Source organism: Somniosus microcephalus, chromosome 17 (assembly GCF_052327205.1).
Source record: "Somniosus microcephalus isolate GS21.2 chromosome 17, FLI_Smic_1.0, whole genome shotgun sequence".
Taxonomy (NCBI): domain Eukaryota; kingdom Metazoa; phylum Chordata; class Chondrichthyes; order Squaliformes; family Somniosidae; genus Somniosus; species Somniosus microcephalus.
In genome coordinates, this window is record NC_141003.1 from 61,223,717 (window position 1) to 61,247,973 (window position 24,257).

At 49.3% G+C, this 24,257-nt stretch overlaps 1 protein-coding gene across 1 annotated transcript in view; it reads left to right on the forward strand.

Moving 5' to 3' along the window:
* LOC147105771 (uncharacterized) overlaps positions 1–24,257 on the forward strand; it is a 53,097-nt gene that overhangs the window by 19,515 nt on the left and 9,325 nt on the right. The window contains exons 8-13 of the mRNA XM_086010516.1: positions 2,234–2,314; positions 4,584–4,703; positions 4,999–5,092; positions 9,187–9,350; positions 10,650–10,767; positions 11,869–12,023. Coding sequence (XP_085866642.1) covers positions 2,234–2,314; positions 4,584–4,703; positions 4,999–5,092; positions 9,187–9,350; positions 10,650–10,767; positions 11,869–12,023 — 732 coding nt within the window. The remainder of the gene's footprint in view (positions 1–2,233; positions 2,315–4,583; positions 4,704–4,998; positions 5,093–9,186; positions 9,351–10,649; positions 10,768–11,868; positions 12,024–24,257) is intronic.

Sequence of the window (24,257 nt, forward strand, 5' to 3'; positions counted from 1 at the left end):
AACTGGGCATAGTTACAAAACCGGGCATAGTTACAAAACCATAGAGACAGTAATGAATGTGCAAATAGACTCATGAGACAGATAGATGTGAAGGAGGGGGAGACAGGTGTGAAGGAGGGAACCATGTAGGCATAGAGGTATGAAGGAGTGAGGCATGTCAGCAGAGAGAGGTGTGAAGGACTGAAACATGTAGGCAGAGAGGTATGAAGGAGTGAGGCATGTCAGCAGAGAGAGGTGTGAAGGAGGGAAACGTGTAGGCAGGGAGAGGTGTGAAGGGGTGAGGTAGGTGTGAAGGAGTGAGACATGTAGGCAGGGAGAGGTGAAGGGGTGAGGTAGGTGTGAAGGAGTGAGACATGTAGGCAGGGAGAGGTGTGAAGGAGTGAGACAGATGTGTAGGCTGGGAGACAGCTGTGAAGGAGTGGTGGACAACTTACAATTACTTTACAGGATCCTGACACACACCCAATACTTGTTCCTCATGGCTCTCCCACTGTGAATGGCCCAGTACCAACTCAGGCACTGGGTTTACCCGGCCCTGGTTGGGTGTTACAGTCGATCTGGTTGACGGCAGAATCCCATCGATGGACATTTCCACTGAATTCTTCTAATCAGTTGGTACTGTCTGTTACCATTAGCAAAGCACCTCCCTGTGTGAGTTCAGTGTTGGGGTTTGTACCCCTTGTTGTGAGCCCTTGAGCCTGGGTTAGGCTTCGGACCCCCTGTTGTGTGCCCTTGAGCCTGGGTTAGGGTTTGGAACCCCTGTTGTGAGCCCTTGAGCCTGGGTTAGGCTTCGGACCCCCTGTTGTGTGCCCTTGAGCCTGGGTTAGGGTTCGGACCCCCTGTTGTGAGCCCTTGAGCCTGGGTTAGGGTTTGGAACCCCTGTTGTGAGCCCTTGAGCCTGGGTTAGGCTTCGGACCCCCTGTTGTGAGCCCTTGACCCTGGGTTAGGGTTTGGACCCCCTGTTGTGAGCCCTTGACCCTGGGTTAGGCTTCGGACCCCCTGTTGTGTGCCCTTGACCCTGGGTTAGGGTTTGGACCCCCTGTTGTGAGCCCTTGACCCTGGGTAAGGGTTTGGACCCCCTGTTGTGAGCCCTTGACCCTGGGCTAGGGTTTGGACCCCCTGTTGTGAGCCCTTGACCCTGGGTTAGGGTTTGGACCCCCTGTTGTGAGCCCTTGACCCTGGGTTAGGGTTTGGACCCCCTGTTGTGAGCCCTTGACCCTGGGTTAGGGTTTGGACCCCCTGTTGTGAGCCCTTGAGCCTGGGTTAGGGTTTGGACCCCCTGTTGTGAGCCCTTGACCCTGGGTTAGGGTTTGGACCCCCTGTTGTGAGCCCTTGACCCTGGGTGAGGGTTTGGACCCCCTGTTGTGAGCCCTTAAGCCTGGGTTAGGGTTTGGACCCCCTGTTGTGAGCCCTTGAGCCTGGGTTAGGGTTCGGACCCCCTGTTGTGTGCCCTTGACCCTGGGTTAGGGTTCGGACCCCCTGTTGTGTGCCCTTGACCCTGGGTTAGGGTTCGGACCCCCTGTTGTGTGCCCTTGACCCTGGGTTAGGGTTCGGACCCCCTGTTGTGTGCCCTTGACCCTGGGTTAGGTTTCGGACCCCCTGTTGTGTGCCCTTGACCCTGGGTTAGGGCTCGGACCCCCTGTTGTGAGCCCTTGAGCCTGGGTTAGGGTTCGGAACCCCTTTTGTGTGCCCTTGACCCTGGGTTAGGGTTCGGACCCCCTGTTGTGTGCCCTTGACCCTGGGTTAAGGTTTGGACCCCCTGTTGTGAGCTCTTGAGCCTGGGTTAGGGTCCAAACCCCCTGTTGTGAGCCCTTGAGCCTGGGTTAGGGTTCAGACCCCCTGTTGTGAGCCCTTGAGCCTGGGTTAGGGTCCAGACCCCCTGTTGTGTGCCCTTGACCCTGGGTTAGGGTCCAGACTCCCTGTTGCGTGCCCTTGACCCTGGGTTAGGGTTGGGACCTCCTGTTGTGAGCCCTTGAGCCTGGGTTAGGGTCCAGACCCCCTGTTGTGTGCCCTTGACCCTGGGTTAGGGTCCAGACCCCCTGTTGCGTGCCCTTGACCCTGGGTTAGGGTTGGGACCATCTGTCTGTAACTCTTTCTGTGTTGGCGATCGCCCTGAGCTGATATATATTCGATGTTGGGTTCTAGAGGACATGTGGGCCAGAATGGAGATGTCTGTGTTGTCGCTGGTCTGAGCTCCGGGTCACAGTCTTTGACACGATGTTTCATTTTGCAGGATGGGTTGACGGTTCAGGATGTCGCTCAGCAGCTCAGAGTCCCTCTGCAAATCAGGACAAGGATTCAGGTGAAAACTCAGGTAAGAAGAGGTGGGCAAGAAATCCTTTACAACTTACACGGTAGCTCACAGACGGACCATTGGGCTCTGCCACTTGGGCCCAACGAATACTGCTACACTTCACAGATTCTGGAACATTCCAGCCCTGACTTCAGTCCGAGTACAGCCACATGGTCTCTGATTACAGGTGGTCATTTTGTCCAGTAATATTCAGCAAGGAAGCTTGATCCACGGTTTTAAAATCCAACAGTGCAAGGATTGGAAATGGGGGCACTTTAGGATCAGTGCCTGTGGAACTGTACCCCAGTGAGAGTACGTGTCTGTGGAACTGTACCCCAGTGAGAGTCAGTGCCTGTGGAACTGTACCCCAGTGAGAGTCAGTGCCTGTGGAACTGTACCCCAGTGAGAGTCAGTGCCTGTGGAACTGTACCCCAGTGAGAGTCAGTGCCTGTGGAACTGTACCCCAGTGAAGGCCAGTGTCTGTGGGACTGTACCCCAGTGAGAGTCAGTGCCTGTAGAACTGTACCCCAGTGAAGGCCAGTGTCTGTGAAACTGTACCCCAGTGAGAGTCAGTGTCTGTGGAACTGTACCCCAGTGAGAGTCAGTGTCTGTATAACTGTACCCCAGTGAGAGTCAGTGCCTGTGGATCTGTACCTCAGTGAAGGCCAGTGTCTGTGAAACTGTACCCCAGTGAGAGTCATTGTCTGTGGAACTGTACCCCAGTGAGAGTCAGTGTCTGTGGAACTGTACCCCAGTGAGAGTCAGTGTCTGTGGAACTGCACCCCAGTGAGAGTCAGTGTCTGTGGAACTGTACCCCAGTGTGAGTCAGTGTCTGTGAAACTGCACCCCAGTGAGAGTCAGTGCCTGTGGAACTGTACCCCAGTGAGAGTCAGTGTCTGTGGAACTGTACCCCAGTGAGAGTCAGTGTCTGTGGAACTGTACCCCAGTGAGAATCAGTGTCTGTGGAACTGTACCCCAGTGAGAATCAGTGTCTGTGGAACTGTACCCCAGTGAGAGTCAGTGTCTGTGGAACTGTACCCCAGTGAGAGTCAGTGTCTGTGGAACTGTACCCCAGTGAGAGTCAGTGTCTGTGGAACTGTACCCCAGTGAGAGTCAGTGTCTGTGGAACTGTACCCCAGTGAGAGTCAGTGCCTGTGGAACTGTACCCCAGTGAGAATCAGTGTCTGTCGAACTGTACCCCAGTGAGAATCAGTGTCTGTGGAACTGTACCCCAGTGAGAGTCAGTGTCTGTGGAACTGTACCCCAGTGAGAATCAGTGTCTGTCGAACTGTACCCCAGTGAGAATCAGTGTCTGTGGAACTGTACCCCAGTGAGAGTCAGTGCCTGTGGAACTGTACCCCAGTGAGAGTCAGTGTCTGTGGAACTGTACCCCAGTGAGAGTCAGTGTCTGTGGAACTGTACCCCAGTGAGAGTCAGTGTCTGTGGAACTGTACCCCAGTGAGAGTCAGTGTCTGTGGAACTGTACCCCAGTGAGAGTCAGTGTCTGTGGAACTGTACCCCAGTGAGAGTCAGTGTCTGTGGAACTGTACCCCAGTGAGAGTCAGTGTCTGTGGAACTGTACCCCAGTGAGAGTCAGTGTCTGTGGAACTGTACCCCAGTGAGAGTCAGTGTCTGTGGAACTGTACCCCAGTGAGAGTCAGTGTCTGTGGAACTGTACCCCAGTGAGAGTCAGTGTCTGTGGAACTGTACCCCAGTGAGAGTCAGTGTCTGTGGAACTGTACCCCAGTGAGAGTCAGTGTCTGTGGAACTGTACCCCAGTGAGAGTCAGTGTCTGTGGAACTGTACCCCAGTGAGAGTCAGTGTCTGTGGAACTGTACCCCAGTGAGAGTCAGTGTCTGTGGAACTGTACCCCAGTGAGAGTCAGTGTCTGTGGAACTGTACCCCATTGGAAACTTCTGTCCTTGTTGCAGGAGTAGAGTCATGAGAGAGCAGAACCATGATGATAGGCTGCAGTGGAAAGACTTGGAGAAGGGCAGAATGGTCAATGGTGTCAAAGCCAACTGAGAGATTGAGGAGGGACAACAGTCACAATATTTCTGAATTGATCTCTGTGCTGTAGGCAGGGTGGAAGTTAGAGGTTCTTGGATCGGGAGTAGTGGGAAAGGTGCCAATGTATCTGTGAGTCACAGTGTGTTTCAGGACTTTGGAAACATGTATTCCAGGATGTCCACTGACGCACAGCCTTTCCTCTCAGCACTGCTGCAGTGACGCCTGGTTTAATGGTGCTTCTTGTTGAGATTGTCCTAAACTCCTTTTGTTTCTTCTTTAGGAAATGCAGAAACACAGATTGCTGCAGACTTGTGGAGAGCTCAGCAGCGGGAAGGTGAAGCTGTTCATCTGTGGCCACTGTGGAGTCGGGAAAACCAGTTTGTGTAAAAGTCTGCAGATGGTGGGTATTGATGCACTGCATCTCTCAGTAACGCATCTTCTGACAGGAGCATCAGTGCAGTCTCAGTGCTGTAATACATGTGGGCCTCTCTATGCATTCATGTGTCTCCATCTCTATCTATATGTCACCCCCACACACGCTGATACAGTGCCTGTACTAAACCTAACAAAGAAATATCCAGTGCAAAAAAATATATGGGCAACTTGCAAAGATCACAAGAGAAATGTTCTGCATGTTCTGGTGGTCCATGGTTTGGTTCTCCATGCTTTGATTCTCATGCTTCCTTCTCTTACAGACTAGTTGGCTGACTACATTTCAGTCCTTAGTCCTAAAATCGCCAGCACCAGCTTCCACTAAAGGCGTTGATATAAGTCAGACGGACCTTGCAGGTGAGTAGAAATGAAGTCAGGAAGTAAGAGAAAGAATTTTGATCCACCAGGGACAGTTTCCAACAGGCCAGGTACACGGGTTCAACCCTCCCAACAGGCCAAGTACACGGGTCTAACTCTCCCAACAGGCCAGGTACACGGGTTCAAACCTCCCAACAGGCCAAGTACACGGGTCTAACCCTCCCAACAGGCCAGGTACACGGGTCTAACCCTCCCAACAGGCCAAGTACATGGGTCCAACCCTCCCAACAGGCCAGGTACACGGGTCTAACCCTCCCAACAGGCCAGGTACACGGGTTCAACCCTCCCAACAGGCCAAGTACACGGGTCTAACCCTCCCAACAGGCCAGGTACATGGGTCTAACTCTCCCAACAGGCCAAGTACATGGGTCCAACCCTCCCAACAGGCCAAGTACATGGGTCCAACCCTCCCAACAGGCCAGGTACACGGGTCTAACTCTCCCAACAGGCCAAGTACATGGGTCCAACCCTCCCAACAGGCCAGTACACGGGTCTAACTCTCCCAACAGGCCAGGTACACGGGTCTAACTCTCCCAACAGGCCAAGTACATGGGTCCAACCCTCCCAACAGGCCAAGTACATGGGTCCAACCCTCCCAACAGGGCAGGTACACGGGTCTAACCCTCCCAACAGGCCAAGTACACGGGTCCAACCATCCCAACAGGCCAGGTACACGGGTCCAACCCTCCCAACAGGCCAGGTACATGGGTCTAACCCTCCCAACAGGCCAAGTACATGGGTCCAACCCTCCCAACAGGCCAGGTACACGGGTTCAACCCTCCCAACAGGCCAGGTACATGGGTCTAACTCTCCCAACAGGCCAAGTACACGGATTCAACCCTCCCAACAGGCCAGGTACACGGGTCTAACCCTCCCAACAGGCCAGGTTCATGGGTCCAACCCTCCCAACAGGCCAGGTACATGGGTCCAACCCTCCCAACAGGCCAGGTACACAGGTCTAACCCTCCCAACAGGCCAAGTACACGGGTCTAACCCTCCCAACAGGCCAAGTACATGGGTCCAACCCTCCCAACAGGCCAGGTACACGGGTTCAACCCTCCCAACAGGCCAGGTACATGGGTCTAACTCTCCCAACAGGCCAAGTACATGGGTCCAACCCTCCCAACAGGCCAGGTACACGGGTCTAACCCTCCGAACAGGCCAGGTACACGGGTCTTACCCTCCCAACAGGCCAAGTACACGGGTCCAACCCTCCCAACAGGCCAGGTACATGGGTCTAACTCTCCCAACAGGCCAAGTACATGGGTCCAACCCTCCCAACAGGCCAGGTACACGGGTCTAACCCTCCGAACAGGCCAGGTACACGGGTCTAACCCTCCCAACAGGCCAAGTACACGGGTCCAACCCTCCCAACAGGCCAGGTACACGGGTTCAACCCTCCCAACAGGCCAAGTACATGGGTCCAACCATCCCAACAGGCCAGGTACACGGGTCTAACTCTCCCAACAGGCCAAGTACACGGGTCCAACCCTCCCAACAGGCCAGGTACATGGGTCCAACCCTCCCAGCAGGCCAGGTACATTGGACCAATCATCCCAGCAGGCCAGGTACACTGGACCAATCATCCCAGCAGGCCAGGTACACGGGTCCAGCCCTCCCAACAGGCCAGGTGCACGGGTCCAGCCCTCCCAACAGGCCAGGTACACGGGTCTAACCCTCCCAACAGGCCAGGTACACGGGTCTAACCCTTCCAATAGGCCAGGTACATAGAAAGATAGAAGATAGGAGCAGGAGTAGGCCATTCGGCCCCTCGAGCCTGCTCCGCCATTCAGTGAGATCATGGCTGATCATCCAAATTCAGTACCCTGTCCCTGCCTTCTCCCCATACCCCTTGATCCCTTTAGCCTTAAGAAATATATCTAACTCCTTCTTGAATATATTTAATGAATTGGCCTCAACTGCCTTCTGTGGTAGAGAATTCCACAGGTTCACCACTCTCTGGGTGAAGAAATTCCTCCTCATCTCTGTCCTAAATGGCTTACCCCTTATCCTTAGACTGTGACCCCTGGTTCTGGACTCCCCGGCCATCGGGAACATCCTTCCTGCATTTAGTCTGTCTAGTCCTGTTAGAATTTTATAAGTTTCAATGAGATCCCCTCTCATTCTTCTAAACTCCAGCGAGTATAAGCCCAATCGACCCAATCTCTCCTCATACATCATTCCTGCCATCCCAGGTATCAGTCTGGTGAATCTTTGCTGCACTCCCTCCATGGCAAGAACATCCTTCCTCAGATAAGGCGACCAAAACTGCACACAATACTCAAGATGTGGTCTCATCAAGGTCCTGTACAACTGCAGCAAGACATCCTTGTTCCTGTACTCGAACCCTCTCGCTACGAAGGCCAACATACCATTTGCCATCTTAACCACCTGCCTAATCTGCATGCTTACCTTCAGCGACTGGCGCACAAGGCCACCCAGGTCTCATTGCACTTCCCCTTCTCCCAATCTATTGCCATTCAGATAATAATCTGCCTTCCTGTTTTTGCCACCAAAGTGGACAACCTCGCATTTATCCACATTATACTGCATCTGCCATGCATCTGCCCAATCACCCAACCTGTCCAAATCATACTGGAGTTTCTTGGCATCCTTCTCACAGCACACACGCCCCCCTAGCTTTGTGTCATCTGCAAACTTGGAGATGTTACATCTAGTTCCCTCGTCTAGATCATTAATATATATTGTGAATAGCTGGGGTCCTAGGACCGATCCCTGCGGTACCCCACTAGTCACTGCCTGCCACTCGGAAAAAGACCCGTTTATTCCAACTCTTTGCTTCCTGTCTGCCAACCAGTTCTCTATTCAAGTCAGTACCTTGCCCCCAAACCCATGTGCCTTAACTTTACACGCTAATCTCTTATGCGGGACTTTATCGAAAGCCTTCTGAAAGTCCAAATACACCACATCCACTGGTTCTCCCTTATCTATTTTACCAGTTACATCCTCAAAAAATTCCAGTAGATTAGTCAAGCACAATTTACCTTTTGTAAATCCATGTTGACTTTGTCCGATCCTGTCAGTGTTTTCCATGGGTCTAACCCTCCCAACAGGCCAGGTACATGGGTCTAACCCTCCCAACAGGCCAGGTGCATGGGTTTAACCCTCCCAACAGGCCAGGTACACTGGTCTAACCCTCCCAACAGGCCAGGTACATGGGTTTAACCCTCCCAACAGGCCAGGTACATGGGTTTAACCCTCCCAACAGGCCAGGTACATGGGTCTAACCCTCCCAACAGGCCAGGTACATGGGTTTAACCCTCCCAACAGGCCAGGTACATGGGTCTAACCCTCCCAACAGGCCAGTTACATGGGTCTAACCCTCCCAACAGGCCAGGTACACTGGTCCAACCCTCCCAACAGGCCAGGTACACTGGCCCAACAATCCCAACAGGCCAGGTACACTGGACCAATCATCCCAACAGGCTAGGTACACTGGTCCAACAATCCCAACAGGCCAGGTACACGGGTCCAACCCACCCAGTGGAAGGTGCTGATCTGGGACTGTACCTGGTTGTAGGTGGGAAGGTGCTGATGTGGGATTGTTCCTGATTACAGGTGGGAAGGTGCTGATGTGGGATTGTTCCTGATTACAGGTGGGAAGGTGCTGATGTGGGATTGTTCCTGATTACAGGTGGGAAGGTGCTGATGTGGGATTGTTCCTGATTACAGGTGGGAAGGTGCTGATCTGGGATTGTTCCTGATTACAGGTGGGAAGGTGCTGATCTGGGATTGTTCCTGATTACAGGTGGGAAGGTGCTGATGTGGGATTGTTCCTGATTACAGGTGGGAAGGTGCTGATGTGGGATTGTTCCTGATTACAGTTGGGAAGGTGCTGATGTGGGATTGTTCCTGATTACAGGTGGGAAGGTGCTGATGTGGGATTGTTCCTGATTACAGGTGGGAAGGTGCTGATGTGGGATTGTTCCTAATTGCAGGTGGGAAGGTGCTGATGTGGGATTGTTCCTGATTACAGGTGGGAAGGTGCTGATGTGGGATTGTTCCTGATTACAGGTGGGAAGGTGCTGATCTGGGATTGCTTCTGATTACAGGTGGAAAGGTGGTGATCTGGGATTTTGCTGGCCAGATGGAATATTATTTCACTCACTCGCTGCTTCTGGCTGCAGCCAATCAGAATGTCCTTTACTGTATTGTATTCAGCTTGGAGCAGGTCGGCAGTGACCAGGAGCACGGCCAGTCTCGGACCCTCGGACAGGTATGGCGACCAGCAGGCGCCCAGGTGTGGAGATACCTTCCTCTCTTTTTAGAATTCCACTCATTTAAAAAAAAACTAAGTTTCAGGCCTTCAGCCCATCGTGTCTGTGCTGGCTCTTTGCTAGAGCAATCCCAAACTAGCCCCACTGCCCCACTCTCTCCCCATAGCCCTGTATCAATCCCAAACTAGCCCCACTGCCCCGCTCTCTCCCCATAGCCCTGTATCAATCCCAAACTAGCCCCACTGCCCCGCTCTCTCCCCATAGCCCTGTATCAATCCCAAACTAGCCCCACTGCCCCGCTCTCTCCCCATAGCCCTGTATCAATCCCAAACTAGCCCCACTGCCCCGCTCTCTCCCCATAGCCCTGTATCAATCCCAAACTAATGCAACTGCCCCGCTCTCTCCCCATAGCCCTGTATCAATCGCAAACTAATCCCACTGCCCTGCACTCTCCCCATATCCCTGTATTAATCCCCAAACTAATCCCACTGCCCCGCTTTCTCCCCATAGCTCTGTATCAATCCCAAACTTATCCCACTCCCCACAGTCTCTTCCCCCATAGCCCTGTATCTTTCTCTGCTTCAAATATTTATTTATCAAATTTTCCCTAAAAAGATGCAATGGTCTCTGGCGGAACCACGCCATGTGATAAATCATTCTATGCTCCAACAACCCTCCGTGTTCTGAAATGTTGCCTATCCCCTCTCCTCACTCTTTGTGACAATTTTAAATCGATGATCCCTCATTACTGACTCCCCAGCCGGAGGAAATAGTCTTTCTCTAGTCACTCTATCAAAACTCTTAATAATTTTTAAAACCTCTTTTAGATCTCCTATGAGCCTTTTCTGTTCAGTGGCAACAGTATCTCATGTCTCTTCTCATAAGTTCCCCATCCCTGGCATCATCCTGAGGAATCTCTGCAGTACGCTCTGTGGCTTTAATGTCCTTTCTATAATGGGAGCCAGAACTGCCACATTCTCTAACTGTGGGCTAACCAAGGGTTTGTACAACCATATTCCCTCTTTACTGAGTCTGGGGCTTGTACAATGTTCTTTCACTTTAGGGACATGGTTTAAATGCAGGGCTTGAAACCCAGGGAAGTGTTGCCTGCTGAGCTGTTGAACAACGTCTAGGGACCGGTTCCCACCTGCTGCCGGCCCAGTGCCTGTCTGAGGGCTTGTAACGGGTCAGGTGATAGCAGTGATGTGACTTGTGGCTTTAGGCAGGTTGAGGGCGTTTCATTCCTGTTGTGTGTCTGTGATCTTCGAGCAAGATCATTCCTTGTTTTGAACTCTCAGGTTCTGTATTGGCTGAGATTCCTGAACATCACCAGATGCAGCACGGCACAAAGACCCAAAGTGTTTCTGATCGGCAGTCACTTTGACACCATGGACCTGCAGAACAGAGACGAGATCGGTAAGGGATAGCAGCAAGGCTGGGAGAACTAGCAAGACACAGGTCAGGAGGCAGGGAGGAGAGCGAGACACAGGTCAGGGGAGAGGGAGAAGAGGGAGTGAGGCACAAGTCGGGGCAGGGAGTGAGGCACAGGTCAGGGGTCAAGGAGGGGATTGGGGCACAGGTTGGGGGCAGGGAGGGGAGTGGTCTGAGGCACAAGGCGGGGTAGGGAGTGAGGCACAAGTGGGGGACAGGTGCCTCACTCCCTCCTCCCCCTCGTGGGGGAATCTAGAACGAGGGGGCATAGTCTCAGAATAAGGAGTCGCCCATTTAAGACGGAGATGAGGAGGAATTTCTTCTCTCAGAGGGTCATGAATCTTTGGGATTCTTTACCCCAGAGAGCTGTGGAAGCGGAGTCAGTGAATATATTCAAGGCTGAGATAGACAGATTTTTGAGCAACAGGGGAGTCAAGTGTTATGGGGAGCGGGCAGGAAAGTGGAGTTGAGGCCAAAATCGGATCAGACATGATCTTATTGAATGGCGGAGCAGGCTCGAGGGGCCGAATGGCCGACTCCTGCTCCTGTTTCTTATGTTCTTATGTCGGGAGTAAAGGAAAGGAGGGAGTGAGGCACAAGTCAGGGGGCAGAGAGAGCAAGTGAGCACAGGTCAGGGGGCAGGGAGAGCAAGTGAGCACAGGTCAGGGATCAGGGAGAGCAAGTGAGCACAGGTCAGGGATCAGGGAGAGCAAGTGAGCACAGGTCAGGGATCAGGGAGAGCAAGTGAGCACAGGTCAGGGATCAGGGAGAGCAAGTGAGATACGGGTTAGGTCAGTGAGAGGCACAGGTCACGGGGGAGGGAGTGAGGTGCAGATGGTGGGTGTGAATTGGAGGAGGAGGCGGCGGCGAAGCAGAGATCAGGACTACGGCTGGGTGGAGTGAGTGAGGAGCAGGTCAGGGGGAGGGAGTGAGGCACGGGTCGAGGGAGAGGGTGTGAGGTTTGTGATGAGATGGGAACTCTACTTGTCTCCCAGCGACACACTGGAAATGAGATTAATCTGCAGAAGAAAAACATGGAAATAATTAATGAGTTTTCAGACAAATGTTTAAAAAAATGTTTTGCAGCAAAGTGTTTTTTTGACATTTTAAACAATCAAGCGAAGGATTTTTACAGACACCTGGACATCGATCGGACTGCGTTTTACATTAACTGCGCGTCTGTGAGAGATGTGGAACCTTTGAGACACCGACTCGAGGAATGTGCAGCTCACTTATTGCAGGTTTGTACTGTCCCACCACAAAAACCATGGTTTACATTGATTCTTGGGATGTGGGTGTCGCTGGCAAGGACGGCATTTATTGCCAATCCCTAGTTGCCCTTCTTGAACCACTGAGTGTCTTGCTAGGCCAATTCAGAGGACAGTTATGAGTGAACCCCGTTGGTGTGGGACTGGAGTCACATATAGGCCAGACTGGGTAAGGACGGCAGGTTTCCTTCCCTAAAGGACATTAGTAAACCAGTTGGGTTTCATGGCCACTTTTACTGACACCAGATTTTTATTTCAAAGCCCATCCCTCCAGTCCCCCAACTCTCCCATCGAAGCTCATCCCTTCAATCCCCTAACTCTCCCATCGAAGCTCATCCCTTCAGTCCCCTAACTCTCCCATCGAAGCTCATCCCTTCAGTCCCCTAACTCTCCCATCGAAGCTCATCCCTTCAGTCCCCTAACTCTCCCATCGAAGCTCATCCCTTCAGTCCCCTAACTCTCCCATCGAAGCTCATCCCTTCAGTCCCCTAACTCTCCCATCGAAGCTCATCCCCCTAGTCCCCTAACTCTCCCATCGAAGCGCATCCCTCCAGTCCCCTAACCCTCCCATCAGAGTGCATCCCTCTAGTCTCCTAATTCTCCCATCGAAGCCCATCTCTCTAGTCCCCTAATTCTCCCATCGAAGCGCATCCCTCTAGTCTCCTAACTCTCCCATCGAAGCCCATCCCTCTAGTCTCCTAACTCTCCCATCGAAGCCCATCCCTCTAGTCTCCTAACTCTCCCATCGAAGCCCATCCTTCTAGTCCCCTAACTCTCCCAATGAATTATTTATTTTCATCTGATCAAATCACCACACATATACACCACACATTTCACCTACTGTAAGAGGATAAGTATTCAACCAGCAGATTTAATTCTAAATGCAAAACTTCCAGAATTCATTCATACCTGAGACAGACCACTTATCGATTTAATTCATAGCCAGTGCTTCAGGCAGAACATATTTATTTTTACATCTGGTTAAATAGTTAGGAACTTGGGTAATTTCCAAAAATATTTTGTACTTTCAAAAGCTCTTTCTCCCTCCTAACTTGGTCATCGCAGTTGAGCGTGTGTTTATTGAAAAAGAAAGGTGAAGCTGAGCTGGGAGACAGAGTTTGCAGGGCCAGACTCCCAGTAACTGACAGTAAAATAAATAGGACATTTCATCCTGTTCAAATGTGACACACAAAACATGGCAGAAATAGCAGGAAATCAGGACACAACCCTGGTGGTAACAGAAGAGTTCTCGGGCAGAGTTAGCTGATGTAATGTGTTCCGAGTCCATCTCCTGTGGTGTTGGGCACGGGGAGTCTAGACCAAGTGTAGTCTCTGGGGAAGTGGAGTTCGAGGGTGGAGGCTAACTGGACCAGGGGACACAGACGTAATTTAATTCTCATTTTAAATTCATGCATTTAAAAAAATATTTCCATCATTAAATTCCTATGTCTACGTTTGTAGTGAAACTGCCTGTGTAAACTTGTCACTCTGTTCTGATTGGAGTTAATTCAGGAGGCATGACACCAATTTGAAATGTTACTTTCCCCTCAAGTCTCTGTGAAACACCTTGGGACATTTTTCTACATTACAAGTGTTCTTTAAATGCAAATACTTCAGATTTGTCCCGTGGTCAGGGACAGTAGTGTGTGACTGCGAGAGAGGCAGGTATGGGGATCCAGGAGGTGGAGGAGCCTCAACCCTTGCACTTGTCCAACAGGTACTTGCTCCCTCTGTGGACGAGAGCAGGGACTGCAGGGAGGATGAGCAAACTGACCACGGCACCATGGTACAGGGGGCCATTCAAGTTGGGGGAGTAAAAAGAAATGTTGTAGTGGTAGGGGACAGTATAGTTAGGGGGATAGATACTGTTCTCTGCAGTCGAGAGCATGAGTCCCGAAGGCTGTGTTGCCTGCCAGGGTTAAGGACATCTCTGGGCTGGAGAAGAACTTGGAGTGGGAGGGGAAAGATCCAGTTGTCATGGTCCACGCAGGTACCAACGACATAGGTAGGTCAAAGAAAGAGGTTCTGCTGAGGGAGTATGAGCAGCTAGGGACTAAATTAAAAAGCAGAATCACAAAGGTAATAATCTCTGGATTACTACCTGAGCCACGAGCAAATTGGCATAGGGTAAATAAGATCAGAGAGATGAATGCGTGGCTCAAAGATTGGTGTGGGAGAAATGAGTTTTGATTCATGGGGCACTGGCATCAGTACTGGGGAAATAGGGAGTTGTTCCGTTGGGACGGGCTTCACTTGAGCCATGCTGGGACCAGTGTCCTAGCGAATCGAATAACTAGGGCTGTAGATAGGGCTTTAAACTAAATAGTGGGGGGGGAGGGTTCAGGTGAGGGCAAATTTAAAAAGTCAAAGTGGAAGGAGAAGGCAATAGTGCAGGGTAGCGATAGGGATAACCAGAGTGTGACAGGAAGGGACAGAATGTATAAACATAAGAGTGCATCAGAAAGTAGAGTCAGAGTAAGGAAAAATGGTCAAAAGACAAAATTAAATGCTTTATCTGAATGCACGCAGCATTCGTAACAAGATAGATGAGTTGACGGCACAAATAGAAATAAATGGGCATGATCTGATAGCCATAACAGAGATGTGGTTGCAAGGTGACCAAGGCTGAGAACTGAATATTCAGGGGTATTTGACATTTCGGAAGGATAGGCAGGCAGGAAAAGGACGTGAGGTAGCTCAGTTAATAAAGATCAGTACAGTGGTGAGAAATGATATTGGCTCAGAAGATGAAGATGTAGAATCAGTTTGGGTGGAGATAAGAAACAATAAGGGAAAGAAACCACTGGTGGGAGTAGTCTATAGGCTCCCTAACAGTAGCTACACTGTAGGACAGAGTATAAATCAATAAATAATAGGGGCTTGTAAGAAAGGTACTGCAATAATCATGGGCGATTTTAATCTTCATATAAATTGGACAAATCAAATTGGCAAAGATAGCTTTGAGGAAGAGTTCATAGCATGTTAGAATTTCAAATTCAGTTTGAGGGTGAGAAACTTGGGCCTCAAACATAGAAACATAGAAGATAGGAGCAGGAGTAGGCCATTCGGCCCCTCGAGCCTGTTCCGCCATTCAATGTGATCATGGCTGATCATCCAAATTCATTACCCTGTCCCTGCTTTCTCCCCATATCCCTTGATCCCTTTAGCCTTAAGAAATATATCTAACTCCTTCTTGAATATATTTAATAAGTTGGCCTCAACTGCCTTCTGTGGTAGAGAATTCCACAGGTTCACCACTCTCTGGGTGAAGAAATTCCTCCTCATCTCAGTCCTAAATGGCTTACCCCTTATTGGTGACTGTGACCCCTGGTTCTGGACTCCCCCGCCATCGGGAACATCCTTCCTGCATCTAGTCTGTCTAGTCCTGTTAGAATTTTATAAGTTTCAATGAGATCCCCTCTCATTCTTCTAAACTCTAGCAAATATAAGCCTAATTGACCCAATCTCTCTTCATACGTCATTCCTGCCATCCCAGGCATCAGTCTGGTGAATCTTCGCTGCACTCCCTCCATGGCAAGAACATCCTTCCTCAGATAAGGCGACCAAAACTGCACACAATACTCAAGGTGTCGTCTCACCAAGGTCCTGTACAACTGCAGCAAGACATCCTTGCTCCTGTACCCGAATCCTCTCGCTACGAAGGCCAACATACCATTTGCCTTCTTAACCGCCTGCTGCACCTGCATGCTTACCTTCAGCGACTGGTGCACAAGGACACCCAGGTCTCGTTGCACTTTCCCTTTTCCCAATCTATTGCCGTTCAGATAATCTGTCTTCCTGTTTTTGCCACCAAAGTGGACAACCTCGCATTTATCCACATTATACTGCATCTGCCATGCATCTGCCCAATCACCCAACCTGTCCAAATCATACTGGAGTTTCTCTGCATCCTCCTCACAGCACACACGCTCACCCAGCTTTGTGTCGTCTGCAAACTTGGAGATATTACATCTAGTTCCCTCGTCTAGACCATTAATATATATTGTGAAATAGCTGGGGTCCTAGCACCGATCCTTGCGGTACCCCACTAGTCACTGCACTCGGGAAAAGACCCGTTTATTCCAACTCTTTGCTTCCTGTCTGCCAATCAGTTCTCTATCCAAGTCAGTACCTTACCCCAATCCCATGTGCTTTAACTTTGCACGCCAATCTCTTATGTGGGACCTTATCGAAAGCCTTCTGAAAGTCCAATTACACCACATCCACTGGTTCTCCCTTATCTATTCTACCAGTTACATCCTCAAAAAATTCCAGTAGATTAGTCAAGCATGATTTACCTTTTGTAAATCCATGTTGACTTTGTCCGATCCTGTCACTGTTTTCCAAGTGCTCTGCTATTACATCTTTTATAATGGACTCTAGCATTTTCCCCACTACCGATGTCAGGCTTACCAGTCTATAATTCCCCGTTTTCTCTCTACCACCTTTTTTAAATAGTGGGGTTACATTAGCTACCCTCCAATCCATGGGAACTATTCCAGAGTCTATAGAATTTTGGAAGATGACCAGCAATGCATCTACTATTTCGAGGGCCACTTCCTTAAGTACCCTAGGATGTAGATTATCAGGCCCTGGTGATTTATCGGCCTTCAATGCCGTCAATTTCCCTAACACCATTTCCCTACAAATACTGATTTCATTCAATTCCTCCCTCTCATTAGACCCTATGTTCCCCGACATCTCTGGGAGGTTATTTGTGTCTTCCTTTGTGAAGACAGAACCAAAGTATGTATTTAATTGGTCTCGCACAACAAGATTGCTAATTAATCCTTTCTCATTACATAATACCCAGTCGAAGATGGCCTGATCTCTAGTTGGTTCCTCGACATATTGGTCCAGGAAACCATCCCGTATACACTCTAGGAATTCCTCCTCCACAGTATTGTTACTAATTTGGTTAGCCCAATCTTTATGTAAATTAAAGTCACCCACGATAACTGCTGTGCCCTTATTGCATGCTTCTCTAATTTCCCGTTTAATGCCATCCCCAACCTCAGCATTACTGTTTGGGGGTCTGTATACAACTCCCACTAACGTTTTCTGCCCCTTGGTATTTCTCAGCTCTACCCATACAGATTCCACATCATCAGAGCTAATATCCTTCCTTACTGTTGTTAATCTCCTCTTTAACCAGCAATGCTACCCCACCTATTTTCCTTTTTTCCTGTCCTTCCTGAATATTGAACACCCCTGGATGTTGAATTCCCAGCCTTGGTCACCCTGGAGCCATGTCTCCGTAATTCCAATTACATCATATCCGTTTACGTCTATTTGCGCAGCTAATTCATCCACCTTATTACGAATGCTCCTCGCATTAAGATACAAAGCCTTCAGGCTTGTTTTTTTAACACTCTTAGTCCTTTTAGAATTATTATTTACTGTAGCCCTGTTTGATTTACACCCTTGATTTCTCTGCCTTCCACTTTTGCTTTTCTCCTTCCTGTCTTTTGTTTCTATCCTTGCTCCCTTTCCTCTGTCTCGCTGCACAGGTTCCCAACCCCCTGCCATTTTAGTTTAAACCCTCCCCAACAGCACTAGCAAACACTCCCCCTAGGACATCGGTCCTGGTCCTGCCCAGGTGCAAACCATCCAGTTTGTACCGGTCTCACCTCCCCCAGAACCGGTTCCAATGTCCCAGGAATTTGAATCCCTCCCCCTTGCACCATTCCTCTAGCCACGTATTCATCTGAAATATCCTTCTATTTCTACTCTGACTAGCACGTGGCACTGGCAGCAATCCTGAGATTATTACCTTTGAGGACCTATTTTTCAATTTACCTCCTAACTGCCTATATTCAGCTTTTAGGACCTCATCCCATTTTTTACTTATATCGTTGGTACCTATATGCATCACGACAACTGGTTGTTCACACTCCCCCTCCGGAATGCCCTGCAGCCGCCCCGAGACATCCTTGACCCATGCACCAGGGGGGCAACATACCATCTTGGAGTCTAGTTTGCGGCCGCAGAAATGCCTATCTATTCCCCTTACAATATAATCCCCTATCACTATAGCTCTCCCACTCTTTTTCCTCCCGTCCTGTACAGCAGAACCACCCATGGTGCCAGGAAGTTGGCTGCTGCTGCCATCTCCCTCAACAATATCCAAAGTGGTATATCTGTTTGAGAGGGGGAATGGCCACAGGGGATCCCTGCACTACCTACCTGCGCCAGTACTCTGCCTGGTGGTCACCCATTCCCTTCCTGCCTGTGCAGCCTTTACCTGAGGTGTGACCAACTCCCTAAACGTGCTATCCACGATGTCCTCAGCATTGCGAATGCTCCAGTATGTATCCATTCGCAGCTCCAGTGCCGCAATGCGGTCTGTCAGTAGCTGTAGCTGAATACACTTCCCGAAGTGTCCCTGATTTCCCACATAGCGCAGGAGGAGCATGCCACGGAGCCAAGCTGTCCTGCCATGACTTACCCTGTAATTAATTCAAATTAAATTAAATCAAATCAATACCACTAATTACACTACAATTAAATGATATACTCAAGGGCCCTTGGTTACTAGCACTCCCCGATACACAACAGAGACCTTAGAAACTATAACCCCAAAAATTAAGACGTTCTAAATTTTATAAACAATTAATCTTAACTGTCAAACTATAGAGTAGTATAAATACTCACCTGGCTGTACTCACCCAATCAGCTGCTTCCTCTTGCCCGCGTCACTTTTTGAATCGTGACGTGGCTCCGGAATGCCGCCGCCGGCCTGTGAGATTGGTAAGCCTCTGAAAGAAAGCCCACGAAAGTGAGTTTAAGTACTCACTGTACCGCCGCTCTCTGCTCCTCCCGACACTGGCCTCTGAAAGAAAGCCCGCGAAAGTGAGTTTAAGTACTCACTGTACCACCGCTCTCTGCTCCTCCCAACACTGGCCTCTGAAAGAAAGCCCGCGAAAGTGAGTTTAAGTACTCACTGTACCATCGCTCTCTGCTCCTCCCGACACTGGCCTCTGTTTAAAAAAAAAAAGCCTGCGAAAGTGAGTTTAAGTACTCACTGTACCGCCGCTCTCTGCTCCTCCCGACAATGGCCTCAAATAGTGTCCTGGACTTAAATAAAGACAATTCCAAAGGTATGCAGACAGAGTTGGCTAAAGTGGACTGGGAAAATAGATTAAAGGGTAAGACGGTAGATAAGCAGTGGCAGACATTTAAGGAGATATTTCATAACTCTCAGCAAAGATATATTTCAGTGAGAAAGAAAGACTCTAAGAGAAGAATGAACCATCCGTGACTAAGGAAGTTAAGGATGGTATCAAATTGTAAACAAAGGCATACAATGATGCAAAGATTAGTGGTAGGCCAGAGGATTGGGAAATTTTTAGAAACCAGCAAAGGACGACTAAAAAAAATAATAAAGAGAGAGAAGATCGATTATGAGAGTAAACTACCAAGAAATATAAAAACAGACAGTAAGAGCTTCTACAGGTATATAAAAAGGAAGAGATTAACTAAAGTAAACGTTGGTCCCTTAGAGGATGAGACTGGGGAATTAATAATGGGAAACGGAAATAGCAGAGACTTTGAACAAATATTTTGTATCGGTCTTCACGGTAGAAGACACTAAAAGCATCCCAGTAATAATTGATAATCAAGGGGCTATAGAGAGGGGGGGAACTTAAAACAATCACCATCACTCGAGAAAAAGTACTAGACAAACTTATGGGACTAAAGGTGGACAAGTCCCCTGGACCTGATGGCCTGCACCCTAGGGTCTTAAAAGAAGTGGCTGCAGAGATAGTGGATGCATTGGTTGTAATCTACCAAAATTCCCTGGATTCTGGAGAGGCCCCAGCGGATTGGAAAACTGCAAATATAACACCCCTATTCAAGAAAGGAGGGAGACAGAAAGCAGGAAACTATAGATCAGTTAGCCTAACATCTGTCATTGGGAAAATGCTGGAATCCATTATTAAGGGAGTAGTAGCAGGACATTTAGAAAATCATAATACAGTCAAACAGAGTCAACATGGTTTTATGAAAGGGAAATCATGTTTGACAAATTTGCTAGAGTTCTTTGAGGATGTAACGAGCAGGGTGGATAAAGGGGATCCAGTAGATGTAGTGTATTTGGATTTCCAGAAGGCATTCGATAAGGTACCACATAAAAGGTTACTGCACAAGATAAGAGCTCATGGGGTATGGGGTAATATATTAGCATGGATAGAGGATTGGCTAACTAACAGGAAACAGAGAGTTGGGATAAATGGGTCATTGTCAGGTTGGCAACCAGTAACTAGTGGAGTGCCACAGGGATCAGTGCTGGGGCCTCAACTGTTTACAATCTATATTAATGACTTGGATGAAGCGACCAAGTATACTGTAGCCAAATTTTCTGACGATACAAAGATAGGTGGGAAAGCAAGTTGTGAAGAGGACACAAAGAATCTGCAAAGGGATATAGATAGGTTAAGTGAGTGGGCAAACATTTGGCAGATGGAGTATAATGTGGGAAAATGTGAGGTTATCCATTTTGGTAGGAAAAATAAAAAAGCAAATTATTATTTAAATGGAGGGAGACTACAAAATGCTGCGGTACAGAGGGATCTGGGGGTCCTCGTACATGAAACACAAAAAGTTAGTGTCATAAATCGCAACTTCTACAAGGAAGTACTACAACGGCCAGCTGAGGGCGCCGCCCGAGGAGTATAAATACTAGGGCGTGGGCCCAGCTTGGCCAGAGACAGTCTGGAAACAGGAAGCTAGTGGCTACTAACTAGACCTCCATGTTTTGTTACAAGTCGATTAAAGCCTTGCTTTATGTACAACCAAGTGCGTAGTGAGTCTTTATTACGTCCATTTAATCGACTTGTTGTCGTCTCCACGCCTTGGGTGATTCGGAACAACCAGCTGCAACTCGAACCGCAGAAAGGGACATGGGAAAGAAACTGATCCATCATGGAAAAACTCCTTAGACCCGCTAGTCTCGACCTGGACCCGAATGCACCTGCGGCAGCGAAGGTATGGAAGCATTGGTTTCGTACCTTTAGCAACTTTCTTGAAGAATGTGGGGTGGGTGCCTCTAATAAGTTACGAATGCTTATTAACTACGTATCCCCTCATGTGTATGATTATATTGAGGACTGTATAGACTACAACGCTGCTATCGAAATTTTACAGCAGCTATTTGTCAAGTCCCCGAATGAAATCTTTGCTCGACACCTACTGGCCACAACTCGGCAGCAGCCTGGGGAATCACTCGATGAATTCCTCCAGAAACTTCGCAGGCTCAGCAAAGATTGTAACCTTAAAGCAGAGGAACTAATCCGCGATTCCTTTATCAATGGGATTGCGTCCCCTTTTATACGTCAGCACCTGCTGGAAAATAAAACCCTCAATTTACGGGCTGCTTATGACCAGGCGTGTTCCTGGACTTGGCCAAGAAGAATGCAGACACTTATCTCCCACCACGTGCACGGGCGGCGGCTATCACCCTTAGTAAGTCTTTCGATAGGTCTTGGGTGGATGCCCCCGCTGATGATGACTCTACTCTAACGGACGACGACCCTACCCTAGAGGCCTTTGCTGATGACGACCCCGCCCTAGCAGCATCCTGGCAATCAGGAAGAAAGTGTTTCTTTTGTGGAGGTATGTTCCATTACAGAAAATTTTGCCCGGCTCGTAATGCGACCTGCAATCATTGCAGCAAGAAAGGACACTTTTCCAAGGTATGCCAGTCACGGGCCTCTGCTAACAAGAAAGGCCGCTGCTCTAAAGTATACCGGTCGAGAGCTCCTGTTAGCTTCACAGCTGCTATCTATGGAGCTGCTCCTCCCCCAAGAACCACTGCTAAGGCTACAGCTGCCGAAGGAAAAATTACCCCTCCTCCCATCACAGCTGTTTTTCCCCAAGGTTTGTCCCATGCAGCTACGAAGGTTTCAGTAAATGGGCACACTCTAAGCGCGCTAATCGACTCCTGCAGCTCTGACAGCTTCATTAGTAAGCGGGCTGTCAGCAGGTTAAAACTGCGCATTTATCCCTCGGACAGGGAGATTGCAATGGCTCTGACGACTCTGACCACCAATTCTTCTGGCTTCTGTCTTGTCAACCTCATCCTCAATGGTCGCACGTATCCCTCCACCCGGCTCGGAGTACTCGAAAACTTATGTAGCGATGTGCTTCTGGGACAGGACTTCCAGAAGCAGCACAAAAGACTCACTTTTGAGTTTGGAGGGTCGAAGCCGGAACTTTCCATTTCTAAGGTGCCGTTTTGTGCGCTCTCGGCGGCCTTACTCGGTGAGCCCTCCCTGTTTGCCAATCTCTCCCCCCCCCGCTGTAAACCCATAGCTACCAAATCGCGACGCTTTAGCCAAGACGACCGAGCATTTATCGAGGCAGAAATCTCTCGCCTTTTAGCTGACGATATTATCGAGCTGTGTTCATCCCCCTGGCGGGCTCAAGTCGTCATTGTGAAAAACCCTTTAAAACAACATAAGAAACGTCTGTGTATTGATTATTCGCAGACTATTAATATACCGATCTGGATGCCTACCCGCTACCACGCATAGATGACATGGTCAACAACCTTGCCAAATACAAGGTATTTTCAACCTTCGATTTAAAGAGCGCGTACCATCAGGTACCGCTGAAAGACTCTGACAAAAAGTATACGGCCTTTGAGACCAATGGTCGGCTTTATCAGTTTTGTCGCCTTCCATTTGGGGTCACCAATGGGGTGGCCATCTTCCAACGGGCAATGGATGGCCTAGTCCGGCAAGAGAACTTGACAGATACCTTTCCGTATTTAGACAATATCAGTATTGCCGGCCATGATCAAAAGGAGCATGACGCCAATCTTCAGAGATATTTTGACGTTCTCCGTTGTCGCCACTTAACGTTAAACGAATCCAAATCGGTGAAATCGATGCCATCAGTGAACATTCTTGGCTACTGGGTGGGCAACGGTGTTATTAAACCGGACCCAGCGCGACTTTGTCCACTTCAGGAGCTCCCTCCCCCTACAAATCTCGGCTCTCTTCGTCGGGCACTTGGCATGTTTGCTTATTACGCAAAGTGGATACCTCACTTCTCTGATAAAATACAGCCCCTGCTTCATGCAAAGTCTTTTCCATTAGAAGCAATGGCTATTTCTGCCTTCAACCTCCTCAAACGACAGCTGGAGAAAGCCACGCTTCGCTCCATTGACGAAAACCTTCCTTTTGTGGTCGAATGCGATGCATCGGAGGTGGCGATCTCGGCTACCTTGAATCAAGGTGGTTGGCCCGTGGCATTCCTATCCAGAACCTTACAAGGTAGCGAGCTCCATTACCCCCCCCCGCCCCCCGGTCGAGAAGGAGGCTACAGCCATCATCGAGGCTGTACGCCAATGGAGTCATTTTCTTGCTCGCCGTCATTTCACGCTCATAACTGACCAGCGCTCCGTGGCCTTCATGTTGGATAACCGGAAGCGCACGAAAATCAAAAATAATAAAATTCAACTCTGGAGGATGGAGCTGGCCGCCTTTTGGATATACTATCTGTTACCGACCCGGCAAACAGAATGTGGCCCCAGATACCTTCACACGGGCATTTTGCTCTTCAATGTCAACATCGACTCTGGCGGATCTGCATATGGACTTATGCCATCCTGGCGTTACCCGTATGTTGCACTTTGTGCGCTCCAAAAATCTACCATTCTCAACGGAGGACGTAAAGAAAACATGCTCCTCCTGTAGGATTTGTGCAGAATTGAAACCACAATTCTTCCGCCCATCAGATGACTTACTCATACATGCAATGCAGCCTATGCAGAGGCTCAGCATAGACTTTAAAGGGCCATTGCCTTCGTCGACGCGGAACACCTACCTACTTACGATGGTAGACGAATATTCACGCTTTCCCTTTGCCTTCCCCTGTCCTAATATGCTTAGCTCTATGGTAATTAAATGCCTCGATCAGGTCTTTTCCCTTTGCGGGACGGCCAATTTTATCCACACGGATCGGGGTCCCTCCTTTATGTCGAGTGAACTTAAAAGTTATCTCTCCCAACGGGGAATCGCCTCGAGTAAGACGACACCATATCACCCAATCAGCAATGGACAGGTTGAACGATACAATGCCATCATCTGGAATGCTGTCCGTCTGGCACTGAGGTCACGCAACCTACCAGACCAGCAGTGGGAAACTGTGCTCCCCGACGTGTTACACTCTATCAGGTCTCTTCTCTCCACATCCACTAAT